The 12,844-nt window shown below is 49.5% G+C and overlaps 1 protein-coding gene across 3 annotated transcripts; it reads right to left on the bottom strand.

Moving 5' to 3' along the window:
- Window positions 1-2,745: 2,745 nt before the first annotated feature.
- Window positions 2,746-12,821, bottom strand: TADA3 (transcriptional adaptor 3). Of its 3 annotated transcripts, none has more exons than XM_005600384.4 (10): window positions 12,690-12,821; window positions 12,290-12,347; window positions 11,367-11,599; window positions 9,539-9,789; window positions 9,314-9,419; window positions 7,931-8,072; window positions 7,736-7,839; window positions 6,403-6,512; window positions 5,429-5,614; window positions 2,746-3,326 (listed from the first exon to the last, which is right to left on the bottom strand). In XM_005600384.4, exons 3-10 carry the CDS (start codon window positions 11,571-11,573, stop codon window positions 3,134-3,136), a joined length of 1,299 nt encoding a protein of 432 aa, XP_005600441.1. In that variant the 5' UTR covers window positions 11,574-11,599; window positions 12,290-12,347; window positions 12,690-12,821; the 3' UTR covers window positions 2,746-3,133. The 3 variants fall into 3 exon arrangements, with proteins under 3 accessions (XP_005600441.1, XP_070094583.1, XP_001494747.1); XM_070238482.1 differs by having other exon boundaries at window positions 12,610-12,815; XM_001494697.6 differs by lacking the exon at window positions 12,690-12,821 and adding an exon at window positions 12,467-12,596.
- Window positions 12,822-12,844: the final 23 nt, after the last annotated feature.

The raw sequence follows: 12,844 nt of genomic DNA, 5'->3' as shown, positions 1-12,844 counted from the left end.
TGTTTCAAATGAAAATTGGAGCCTTGAGGTGCCAGAACTAATCTCCCCCTCCTCACGGGGAACCCGGCTTCCTCCAAACCCCATAAAGGAAGCCTCCTTTGACTCCAGCAGACATGGGTATGGCCGTAAGAAGGGACTCCCTGTCCCGCTGCGGTTATTAATTCTCTTAGGGATGGTGCTCTCTGGGGCCGATAACTGTTCCTGCACCAAGGCTGCATGGCCTTGGGAGGCATTGCACCTCTTTGAGCCTCAGTGTCCTCCTCTGCAGGGTGGGAATATTACTACTCACCTTGTAGGTGAGTCAAATGAGACATGAGTACAAAGGGCCCAGCACGGTACCAGATAGATAGTAGGTGTGCAACAGAGAATAACTAGAGTTCTCACAACTGACCCTTGAAAGTTGCCTTTTCCCTAATGAACCAGGCCCAGTCAGTCTTCTAGGGTTCTTCCTTCTATTTATAATATCTACCCTCCCCTCTCACAATTCTACCTAATTTTGGGACTTCGGCTCCCATCCTATCTCCTCCACAAAACTGTCTTTGTTCCTGGAACTCTCTACCAATGATGCCTACCATACTTATGGTCTGGCCTAATGAACATGGAAGTGAGTAGTTAATTAAGAGAAGGGGATCTGCAAGTAGGGCTGCTGTGTATGGCTGCACAGATTGTACACTGCCCAAGCCTAGGAGTACCATTCACATAGACTATGCAGGGGACTGGGACACCAGTGAGTTGTATAATGAAGAGGCTCTGTCTACAAGTCAAATGGACTGAATTTGAATCTTGGCTCAACCACTTACCAATTGTTTGAGCAAGTAAAGTATATCACCGTCTAAGATTTATTTTCCTCACTTGTGAATGGGATGCTATTAGCACCTACCATATGGGGTAGTTGAGAAGATTCAGTAGTTTAATGAGTTTAGAACAGTGCCTGGTACAAAGCTAACATTTAATGAGCATTTAATTTCACATTAATGAAATTAAGCGTGGGTGTTTTCTCTCTGAGAAAGCTGTAAGCAATCATTGTACAATGAGTCTCTGAAAAATTGCAGCAGCTAGGCCCTGCACCTAGTGAGAGGCAGGGCCTCATGCTGTCCTCTCTCTCAGGACACTACTCCATCATTCTTTTTGCCAAAATCCACTTTTATTAGTCATTTATTAATCCATTTGTCAACTTTTTTAGTTGACAAATGATGAAACTCCAAAGCAAACTAACTTAAGCCAAAAGAAGCATTTGTGGGCTGATGTAATTGGAAGGCCCAATGAAGGATCCAGGGCTCCAGCTATATCATGAGGACTCTGTCTCTTTCTCCATCTCCTGGCTCTGCCTCTCTGAGTTGGCTTTATTCTCAGGGGGGTTCTTCCATGTGGCAGGAAAGTGGGTCACCGGGTGGTCCAAGCTTACATTCTATAGCTTTTGATCCAAAAGAATAGAAACCCTCTTCTCTCTCAGCACCCATAGAGCAATATTATGGAAGGCCTCTGACTGGCCCTGCTGAGGTCGCATGCCCATTCTTTGGACCAATCATTGTGGCTAAAGGAATGGGGTACTGTGATTGGCCAAGCTGGGATCACGTGTCTACCCTAGTTTGACAGTTCCACAAAAGCCACATGGAATGGGGAGGGTAGTTCTCCAACAGGTGAGGTGGTGGGCAAATAGGAATGTTGGCTGTCCTCACCATCCTTTTTTTTCTTCTCCCCAAAGCCCCCCAGTACATAGTTGTATATTTTAGTTGTGGGTCCTTCTAGCTGTGGTATGTGGGATGCCGCCTCAGCATGGCCTGACCAGCAGTGCCATCTCCGCGCCCAGGATCCGAACCAGTGAAACCCTGGGCCGCTGAAGCGGAGCGAGAGAACTTAACCACTCAGCCACAGGGCCGGCCCCTCCTCACCATCCTTCTTTATGGCTCAGTTCACAGGTCACTTCCTCAGGGAACCTTCCCCTCCCCTTTCCCATGTGGACTTCAACCTTCCCACAGTAAATTGCAATTATTCTCCAACTCTCTCACTCCCTGGGAACAACTTGACACAAGGACAAGAGTATACTTATTCATCTGTATTCCCCAGGCCTAGCTTCCTCGCCAGGCTGTGGAAGAGACGTTGTTGGTGGCCTATCCAGCATCCATTTCTACTCAACCTACACTCTCCTCGCTGCCTTGGACTTAGTGGGGTTGTAGACTCTACTCTCGCCAGTTTAAACCAGTTAGCGTCATCCCTTGTCACAGTGACTGGTTCAGGAATGGGCATGTCAGATAGTTTGGGCCGGTGAGACGTAAGGGTATCTGGGAAAGGCTTCTTGCTCTTTGCTTGGGCCATGGAAACCAGCTGGCCCATTCCTGCCCTCCGTTGCACTGGACATAAATGAGGAAGCATTTGGCCTCCCTGACTGCTCCTGGCTGCCACCACACAGACAGAGGGGAACCCACTTTAGGCAAAGGCTGACACTGTGGAGGGCAGTGTGGAGAAACCTGGACCCTTGATGGTCCAGATGAGTTGATGGATTGGCCAATACTGAAGGCCAGCACCACCAAGCCCCTAGCCAACACATTTCCTTGTTGTTAATCCACTTTGAGCTGGGGGCTTACTGTTACCTGAAGCCACAAGTATCCTCGGAAAGTTCTCCCTGAATGAATGACATGGGTTAGTGGCCACAGGCTGAGAGCCACCACGCACATTTTCCTGAACCTTTGCCACCCACACCAGTTCCTTTCTACCCCACAATAACAGACATTCAAAGATTCTGGATGCTTTTTTAAAAACCACAGCAGTCACTTTATTCTTAAGTTTGCACTTTACAAAACCACAAGGGAGAAGTCCTTAAGGAAGACAAGGGGGGGCGGAGTGGGGGATGGTGAAGAGGGTGAAGAGGAACGCCCAGAATGAAGGACCCCATCATTCTGGGGACCAAGCAGAGACTGGGCCCCAGGCCAGCCCAGCAGGGCCTCCTGTGTCCTGGCTGTACAGAGCTAGGCCAAAAGACCTCAGGGAAGGACCACAACCTCTAAAGGCTGTCACCATTTGACATCTGACAGGCAGCCACAGGCCGAGACTTCTGGCAGCCCAAAGAAGGAAGTGGGCCTCCCCTCACTCCCTCACCCAGGCCGGGGGAGGCAGCCTGAGGCAAGGGTGCAGGCTACCCATCCAGCAGCTTTAGGATGCTCTCGCGCTCCTTTAGAGTCTTCCAGGCCTGGTCCTTCTCCTTCTTGGTGGGGGTCCGCTTCTTCTGCCGGGCAGCCATGATCTTGCGGAAGGCATCCATGACCTCATTGTCTGCCATGCGGACCCGCTGCCTCAGCTCCTGGCGGCTCACCTCCTCCTTTGCCAGCCTGCAGGGACCAGCCGGCCCGGTGCCATGGGAAGCCCATCTCCAGAGTGGAGCCCCTCCCTCTTCTAGACAGAGCCTACCCACCACCCCATGCTGACACTCCTATGGACCATTTCATACCAAAAAGCAAAGTTAATGAACCAGGCTTATATGGTGCTATGTGCTAGGTACTATCTTAAGCTCTTAAAAAATATTAGCTCAGTTAATCCTCGTAATCCTGTGAGGTAGTTACTATTATTCCTATGTTACCAGTGAGGAAACTGAGGCTCAAAGAGGATAAGAATTGCCCCAAGATCCCACAACTACTGAGTAGGAGATCTAAATCAAAGCAGGCTACTCCTCATAATCTTCTTTATAAGGGGTTTTGCAGGGCCAGCCCTGGTGGCCTAGTGGTTAAGTTCAGTGCACTCCACTTCAGCAGCCCAGATTCAGTTTCCGGGCGTGGACCTACACCACTCATCTGTCAGTGCTGTGGTGGCAGCTCACATATGAAAAAAAAGAGGGAAGGTTGGCAGCAGATGTTAGCTCAGGGCAAATCTTCCTCAGCAAAAAAATAAATAAAAGGGGTTCTGCTTATTTCAGAAACCAAATTCCAGAGCAACTTGAGGGCCGAGGCAGTCTGAGATCTACAGGAGGTGGGTGAGATGCCAAACTGACCCCTCTGAATAGAATCTAACCTATAAATTCCATGCATGGTGGAACTGGGAGGTTGCTTAGAGATCCGATCTAGTCTAACCTGTGAAGTTTCCAGAAGAGGAAGCTGCTGCTCGGGGCAGGAGGGGTCTTGCTTCAGGCCCTGCAGCTAGTCTGTGGCCGGGCTGAGGGCTGCACTCTGACCTGCTGATAGCCCCAAACTAGTTCCTTCACTGCCCATTACTTCTGTTTCTGCACATCCATGCTTCTCCTTCTCTCTGGCTCTCCCCCCACCCTACCCCCAGCACTTCTTTCATTTGTATTTCCCTCTTCTTGCCCTTGAGAGGGAATGTGAATGAGAATGAGGCGCTGGATTCAGCCTTGGGCCCAAGTCTCAGCTTGGCTGTTTACTGGCTGTGTGACCTTCAGCAGAGCACTCACTTCACTGGGCCTTTATTTCCTCAGCTGGTAAACAGGGAAAGTACCACCTACCCCCTGGGCTGTCTCAAGATTAAACAGGAGGGTGTACACAAAGCCCCTGGCAGACAGTATGCACTCAGTATACCCTTATTCTTAAACACCCTAGCAGCTTGTCAGCAGCTACGTTTCCTTTTTAATGGCACTTGTCTTTACCAATGATCCATGTGTCGACTGCAAGCCCTTTGTCCTGCCTCTCTTCCAGCCCCCAGCACAATGTCTAACCAAGGGAAGGCAGAGCTGGCCAACTGAATGAGTCTGCCCTGCCCTGTTAGGGCTCCATGAGGCAAAGACACAGCACCTGCCTGTGAGAAGCAAGGAGACTTAGTTGGGTTGCTTCTCTATCTTCCTAACAAAAGGGCAGCCATGACCATGATCTCCTTCCAGATGTCATCTATACCCTTCTTGTGACCAGTGCGGGGCCAGATGTATGGGAGTCCAATATAAAATGAATGATACTGCAACCAATTACTTAAAGAACTGGTCCTAAAACACTGGGCAATTTCTGGTGAAGGATCAATAATAACCACAGATGTCCCACAAAATGTTAACAGCTGATAAATCTAGGTGAAGAATATACTGGTGTTTCCTGTACTACTGCTTCAGATTTTCTGTGTGTATGAAACTTTTCATAATAAAACTTGGGGGGCGGGAAATAAGGATGAGAAGATTAAAAAAATAAATCACACAACAATGTGAATATAACACCACTGAACTGTACACTTAAAAATGGTTTAGATGGTAAATTTTATGTTTTTTACTACAAGAACAAGTAAATCAATCAGTCAATCACAGATGCCTGTGGAATTAGAATCTGTTTGAGACATAACCAGTGGAGTGGTAACCAGCATTGATTTTTTTTTCAAGATTTAAAAAGTGATTTAGAGGCCCTGCTGGGTTTGGGAAGCCTGTCATAAAGCCTCTGAAAGGTGATCAGCAGCGGCCAAGGCCTCTCTGGCCACCCCCTCACCCATGTCTCCTGTCCACACTCACCTCAGCAGGTCATGCTTCTTGGTGCGGTTGTGGGCACTAAGTGCCTTCAACTCAGCCTGCCGTTTGCGCAGCTCCGCGAGGACCTCATCCTCCGAGTCCTCTGCAGGGCGCTCCTCTGACTCCAGGAGGCCCTGGGCAATGAGCTCCTCCTTGATGCGGCTTTCCAGGGACTTGGTATGTGGCACACTGCAGGGGAAGACAGCCCTCAGCAAAGGGCCAGCTTGAAGGCGGGACCCCTCAGGGGTTCCCATGGTTAGTGAACATCCTCCTCTCCCTTAGGGCACCCCCTCTATATCTATCTAGGTCTAAAAGGATAGAGACGGACACATCTGGTCTTGTTTCAAACACAAACAACATATATCCATTGTCAAAAAAAATACTGAAAAATCTGTATTACCAACAACTCAGAGAGAACCATTATTATTTTGTTATCATTACCATTATTTTGCTTCATGTTATTATAATTACTATATAAAATATACCTTTGTTATATGTTATTATATATACTATATATATTCCAGATTTTGTTACATATATTACTTTTAATCTCTCATAGGTTAAGGTTTTTTTCCCTATGTGCCCATATTTAAGTATATCTTAAATAAAAACAGGATCATACTGTCTGTACTGTGCTACAAGTGAAGTTTTCCTCACATGGCACTCTATTGTTTACATCTTTTCATATCGATTAAGTATATTTCTCTAATATGAACAACAGTTGCAAGTTATTTCATCGTGTGGAGTTACGACAACTTAGCCGGCCAATCCCCTTCACTTGGACATTTAGGACAAACAGCGCTATGATGAACCCTGTACTAAGTCTGTGCGTGCGGAAATGCTGGGCTGGCACACACATTTGAGACTTCTATTGGGCTTTATCACACTGTCCTTGGCCTATTAGTGAAGACCATGTTGAGATGGACAGAACCCACAGAAGCAGGGGGTAGGCTGGGTGTGGAGAGGATGGCACTCACCTGAAGGGCTTATTCTGATTGCGGGGAGAGGTGCTTGCGCCATCAGCCCCCGATTCTTTCCCAGACATGTCGGGAATAGGAGAGTCCTCCATTGGGGAAATGATATTTTCCTAGAAGACCAGAGACATGGGGCAGGAGGGGAAAGAGCAATAGGATTTCCATTTTCCTGCTCCTCTCTGACCTATGTGGACAGTCTTCGCAGACCAGAAACATCCTGTATCTTTCCTATCCCAACTCCTCTGGGAAGCCTTCCCAAACTGACTCCAAAAGCTTTGATCATTTTAGAAATCTCTTTTTCTGTACTGATCCCGAAAAAAGGGAGCACAGAAGAGTGATGAAAACACTCAACACGGTAATGAGAATAGTTAAGGTTTGCTAAGCATTTGCAATGTACCAGGCACTGTGCTAAGCCTGTTGTGGCACAGGCTGCCAGCTGTCCAAAAACCATTCTCACCTTTCTTCTATAGTAGCTGGGCTTCTGGCTACCCAGCTACACCACACTTCCCAGCCTCCTTTGCATTCAGGTGTGGTCACACGACAAATTCTCTCCAGTGGAAAGTGATCAGAAGAAATAAAAGCCACAGCCAGTTATGGCCCATAAACTTTCCTTCACACACACCTTGCTCTTTTTCTGTGTGCTTGGAGTGGCAATCACACCCAGAGTGACCTTGTGCAGAGTGCAGTTTTAAGACAGCAAAGCCACTATAAGCTGGGGTCCCTGTCTGATGGTGTGGGGCAGAGAATTTCCCCCACCTCAGCCAATGTGGAACATGTGCCCCAGACTGTTACTTAAGAGAGAAATAAACTATTGTGTTTGAGCCAGAGGGGAAACTGAGGCTCAACAAGGTGAAGAGATAGGCCTAAGGTCAGCCAGTGGACATAAATAAAGAGACCCTGAACCTGGGGTTTGAATCCTGCTTCTGTTTATTAGCTGTGTGACCCCAAGTAAACAGTTTCCTTTTTTGAGACTCAGTCTTCTCATATGCAACCCAGGGCTAACCAGTGTCCTGGCCTCCTAAGAGAGGATGTGTGGAAAGCCCCATGCACAGGGCTCAGCCCTTAGCCAATGCTCGGCAAGGGTAACTGTAGAGAGGTGGCTGCTTCTGGGAGAGGTAGAGACTGCGAGGGTCATGGGAGGGGCTTCTAGAATACTGGTAATGTTTATTTTGTGATCTTGGGGCTAGTTATAAGGTGTGCTCATTTGTGAAAATTTATCAAGCTGTACATTATGATCTGTTTACCTTTCTAAACGTATGATACATTTCAGTAGAAAATAAAAATAAACATTAAACAGAAAGTAAACCTAGCTCTGGTTTTGGGTTGGGGTGCTCACCTCCACCAGGGCCTGCAGGAGGCGCTGCGTCAGAGCACCAAAGGGGCACCCATCTTCTGGCTGCTCATGCTGGGCCTCAGACTTCTTCAGCAGGGCATCCACGTCTGAACCAGGCAGAGAAGTAGTGGAAAGGTGGCTGAAGTCCTGGGAACTTAAGTCCTGGCCTGGGGTAGGCAGGGAGGTGAGGGGGCCTACCTTTAGTGTCCAGTTCAGTCAGTGGCCCCATGAGGCCTTTCTTCTTGTCAGCCACGGCTGCTGCCCGGGCCCCGTCCTTCTGCTCCTCCAGCAGGTCCTCCTGTGCCCAGCGTTGAGAGTAGTGCTTCCCCAGGGGTGGGATCTGTGGGAGAGATCCCACCCAGCCCCAAAGGGTAAAGACACCCCATGCCTGGGGTGTGTGGAGGCTCTCTGTGTACTTGGGCACTGCCAATAGGCTCTTCATTCATTCCTCATTCCTTCATTCATTCACTTATCTGTCTCCCAAATACCCAGCCCAGGGCCGAGGCCTGTGCCTGGAGTAGGTGAGAAGAGACAGGTACGTAAAGAACTACAACACACACACAAGACAATATGGAACAATTTCCAAGATAGAAGGTGCAGAATGGCATGTGTACATGGACCATCTCAGGTCAAGGCTGCTTGTCTCTAGAGAGAACCAGGGGCCTTAGGGTCAGAAAGGACAGGGAATTATCTTTTGTACTGCATGAACTTATTACTGCCTATAGGGATTACTTTTTCAAATAAATTTTTTAAAAATTGAGATATGTGAAGTGACACAGGTAGACCAAGGTGTTTTTGTACCAGCACAAAAGAGACCAGCTTTCTGTAGGGAAAACTGCAAAAGCGTTATGGTGGAGGTAACATGAGATCAGGGCCTTGAAGAGTGAGTCAGTTTGCCAAGAGGAGATGTGCAGAGGCCCAGAGACCACCAAGGCTGGCGTGTGGGCCTGGAGTGAGGGCAAGGTACCTGGTGGGGCTGGTAAATGAAGCAGTGATAAGAGGGTGTGGCTAAGGAAACTAGAGAGGGGCACTGGGGCTGGGCCACCAAGGACTGAGACGCTTGGACTTGATCCTGTGGGTAACGAGAGCCAGGGGAGGCCTGGGAGCAGGGCTGTGTCATGAGCACATCTGATCGTGACAGCTGATGTATGAGAGAGTTCCCCTCAACACTTTTCTATATTTTCTACATTTTCTTTAATGGAAGCTGTTTTATTTTCATCATAAAAAAGGTAAATTTTTACATAGTTAAAAAAGAAAAAGTTTCTCTGGAGGCAGGAAAGTGTTAAGAGGCCATTTGGGTAAAAGCTGATGAAGGCCTGAACCAAAGCAGAGGGCATGGAGTTGAGGGGACAAGGGAGGACCTCACTCAAGTAGGTGCCTTAGAACGCGGTGACCATTTGGATGGGGTAAAGGGGAGAAAGCCGAGAGGTAGAGCCTGACTATCTGGGTGGGGTAACGGGGCAGACAGGAGGCTGGGCAGGGGAGGGGAAGAAGACAATATACGGCTTTGGGGTCTTTGATTCTCAGGCAACTCTGAGCCTCTTGTTCTCCATCATGTCTGTCGAGGCCCAGGGTCTCTACCTTGTAATGCTCAGCCTCGTCTTCTGGGGGCTTCAGCAGTTCCTCTAGCGTGCGCACCTCCTCGCTGGTGATATCTGCACAGTAGGGCTCCACCGAAGCCCAGAACCTGCGAGAGAAGCAAATCCTGAGTGACCACTCCCCTGCAACACTAGCCTCAGCCCCAGTCCCCTCCACGGCCTCCACTGCCCAAATCCTGAGGCCCCTCTGTGTTCTCTGGGCCAGAACCTGTTAGGGGCGTCATTCTTGGGGATCCGTGGCACGTCAATTGGGTCATCAGTGAATTCATATTCCTGGATCTTGGGCTGCAGGTTTTTGGATTTGGGCCGTCCAGGGCCAGGGCCTGGCCCATGTCCTGCCTTCCCTTCCAGTTTCTGCTTCTTAGGCTTCCCGTGTTTGGGGGGAGCTCCAAGCTCATGGTCTCGACCAAGCTTCAGGAATCGTCGGTCACCTTTCTTATCCTGCCAATCAGTGAGGATCTGAAATTCACAGAGACTGTCACTAAGGGAGAGAAGGGAAGACACAGGACAACTCCTTCTTCCAGTGAAAAATGAGGATCTAGAACTCAAAGAGGCCCCACAGTCTTCCCCTATGCCCTTTTTATTTAGCAAATTCCTACTCATCCTTTAAAACTCAGCTCCCTTTCTGTGCCCATCTCACAGACCTTTATTCATGTACTTCTCATCATTCCACTCACTTGTTTGTCTGTACTCACTCACCTCTGTAGCACCCAAGCCAGTCATACAGTGTTTAGCAGAAAGGTGAAACAAATGATCACACCTCAGCGCATGCTGTCCCTGGGAAAACATGCTGGTCCTAACTTTTTGGTGAAGGCAAGTAAGCCTCCCAGCAAACCTTCACTTCAAATGTCACCACAACTGAGAAGCCTTCTCTGCATCAGTTACCCAGCTTCATAGATGCTAAAATACAACTGACTGTGCCACAGCCCTGCTGACAAAGCTTCAGCGGATTCCCAGGGACCACAAGTTAATTTTATTCAACTTTGTTTTTTTCAGTGAGGAAGACTGGCCCTGAGCTAACACCTGTGCCAATCTTCCTCTACTTTGTATGTGGGATGCCGCCACAGCATGGCTTAATGAGCAGAGTGTCGGTCCGCAGCCAGGATCCAAACCCATGAACCCCAGGCTGCCAAAGCAGAGCATGTGATCTTAACCACTACACCACCAGGCCAGCCCTATTATTCATCTTTCGAGATCCAGCTGAAATGGCATCTTCTTCCTCTATGGGTCTCTGGTAGTTCATACCTCCACTGTAGGCCCAACTGTATTGTTTGGTCACACTGGAATCAACAGAGAACCTTGTCTCTTCTAGCAGATTATAGGCTACTAGAGACCAGAAAGTTCATCTTAACCATCTCTGTTCCCCAGGGTCTGGCAGAGCACCTGGCACACAGAGCTCAGAGGATGTTTATGCTATGAATAGAAATAATCAGAGTAGTATCAATAAATAACATTTGAAATGCTTACTTTCGGACACTGGGCTGAGCCTTTGCAAAAAAATCCTTTAATCCTCACAAAAAGCTCTGAGGTAGGTCCTATTATTCAGCCCACTTTGCAGACAGAGGACTGACATTCAGTGCTAGGAGGTAACTTTCTCAAAGTGACAAAGCTAGGAAACAGCAACACCAGCAAGTGCTCAGGACAAGATTCAAACCCAGGTCTCCCCACTGCAGGTCCCCAAGTACTCATAAACATCACAGCATATCACTTGGTACTTGCCTGACCTCCCCCTCTCCTTAGTTGGCAAAGTCCCTGAAGGCCAGAATTGTCCTAATTATCTCTCTCTAGACTAGCACAAGACCCAGAACACAATGTGGGGTGGGGGTCAATAAACGCTTAGTGAACCAGAAATCTCGTAATTTATGAGGATGGTGAATATTCTTGCATACTTTACATGTCACAGCAAGCCCAGTTTGGATCTCTCTCCCCTGCTAAACTTCTGTACCCCAGGCTTCAGCAGATGGGGCTAACTCAAGGACCCATCCCATAATGTGTCAGAGTCCATCCCTGGTGATATCCCCTCTGTGGGGTATCACCTGGGTTTCAGCCTCGAGCACTCGCAGGCGCCTGCTGGCAGAGGAAAGCAGGGTCTCCAGCTCCAGCTGCAGAGTGTCCAGCTCCTCGATGCCGATGCCATCATCCTCAGAGCGGGCCAGCACTGCCGTGTAACGGGGACAGACCTTCAGGTGGTCCACAGACTTGAAGTCGTGGAACTGCAAGGGGCAGTCCTTCAGCTCACTCATGGCCCAGGACACCAGACCCTGTGGAGCTGGAGAGGAAAAGACCACTGATGAGAAAGAAAGTGGCAAGAGAAAAGCACAAGGGCTCCTTCTATCTAGGGATAGCCTCAAGGAGAAAGCCAAGCTTCAGTACCCTATTCACAAGGCTGGTGGCACAGCTCCTATTCAGGGAGCAGAGCATGTACTCTGCAACAAGTTAGGTGCAGACACTTTACCCGCTTGTCATTGAGTTCCTCACTCAACCCCATGAGCAGGGACCATGATGATCTCCACTTTACAGATAAGGAAACTGAGACTGTAAAGCTTACCAAGATGCAATTTGAATCTAGGCAGTTTTGAGTTTATGCCCACTGTGATATACCATGCTGTCTTTCTGATGCTCTTCTCTTCTGTTCCACTCCTCCTGGGTTCTGCTAAGCCCCTGAGTTCGAAGCATCCCATTCTTAAATGATAATGTTCTCTGTGCCTCTCAGCCTCTCCTTGCCTCACTCCTCCCCAGCTTTGCCCCTGACAGCGGTTAAGAATGTGGGCTAGTAAGCCAGATATACCTGGGTTGGAGCCCAGGCTTTACCATTCGCTATTTACGTAGTCCTGACCATGTTATTTAACCTTCCTGAATCTAGGCTTTCCCATCTGTAAAATGAGGACAAAAGAAGGCTGAAGTCTGTTTCCCTACAATAAGTCTGAATCTGTAAAATGGGGATAACAATAGTACCTACCTCCCCGGGATGTTCTGAGGGTTAAGAGATGATGCCCGTCAAGAGCCCAGTTCAGTGCCTGTCACAGAAGAAGTGGGACTGCTTAATGGCTGGCCCCACCAGGGGGTCGCCCCAGTGTCCCGCCTTCAATGTCCTTGTTCTCTAGGGACCCCCTGACGCGGCCCCCGCCCCCTCTACCTCCTCACTGCGGCCTACTACGGCCCCCCGGGCCGCGGGAGGGGGCGGGGAGTTCCGGTCGGTCGGAGCAACCGCCCCGGAACTGGCTATGGGCCGGCCCCTTGCAGTTGACGCGGGGGCGGGGAGACGCGAGGCGAGCCTACTGTGGCTTGCGGAGGTGGGGGTTGGCGGGCCGCAATCGAGCCCACGGCACGTGGGGTGGGGCGCTGTGCCTCGGGCGTACCCTAGGGAACAGCCCGGGGCAGGGGGCGGGGCTCGGTGGTCGGGTTCTGCGCCGGGCAGTTAGTCCCGCGGAGCCCCAGGAGCTGCAGGTAGGAGGGGCGCGAAGGGAGGTTGGGGGCGCAGAACCGGAAGAAACGAGGGGCGCCTCCGCCTCGC

Source organism: Equus caballus, chromosome 16, assembly GCF_041296265.1.
Source record: "Equus caballus isolate H_3958 breed thoroughbred chromosome 16, TB-T2T, whole genome shotgun sequence".
In the NCBI taxonomy this organism is placed as follows: domain Eukaryota; kingdom Metazoa; phylum Chordata; class Mammalia; order Perissodactyla; family Equidae; genus Equus; species Equus caballus.
Note: the sequence above shows the minus strand (reverse complement) of the source record. Positions and strands in the feature narration are given on the sequence as shown.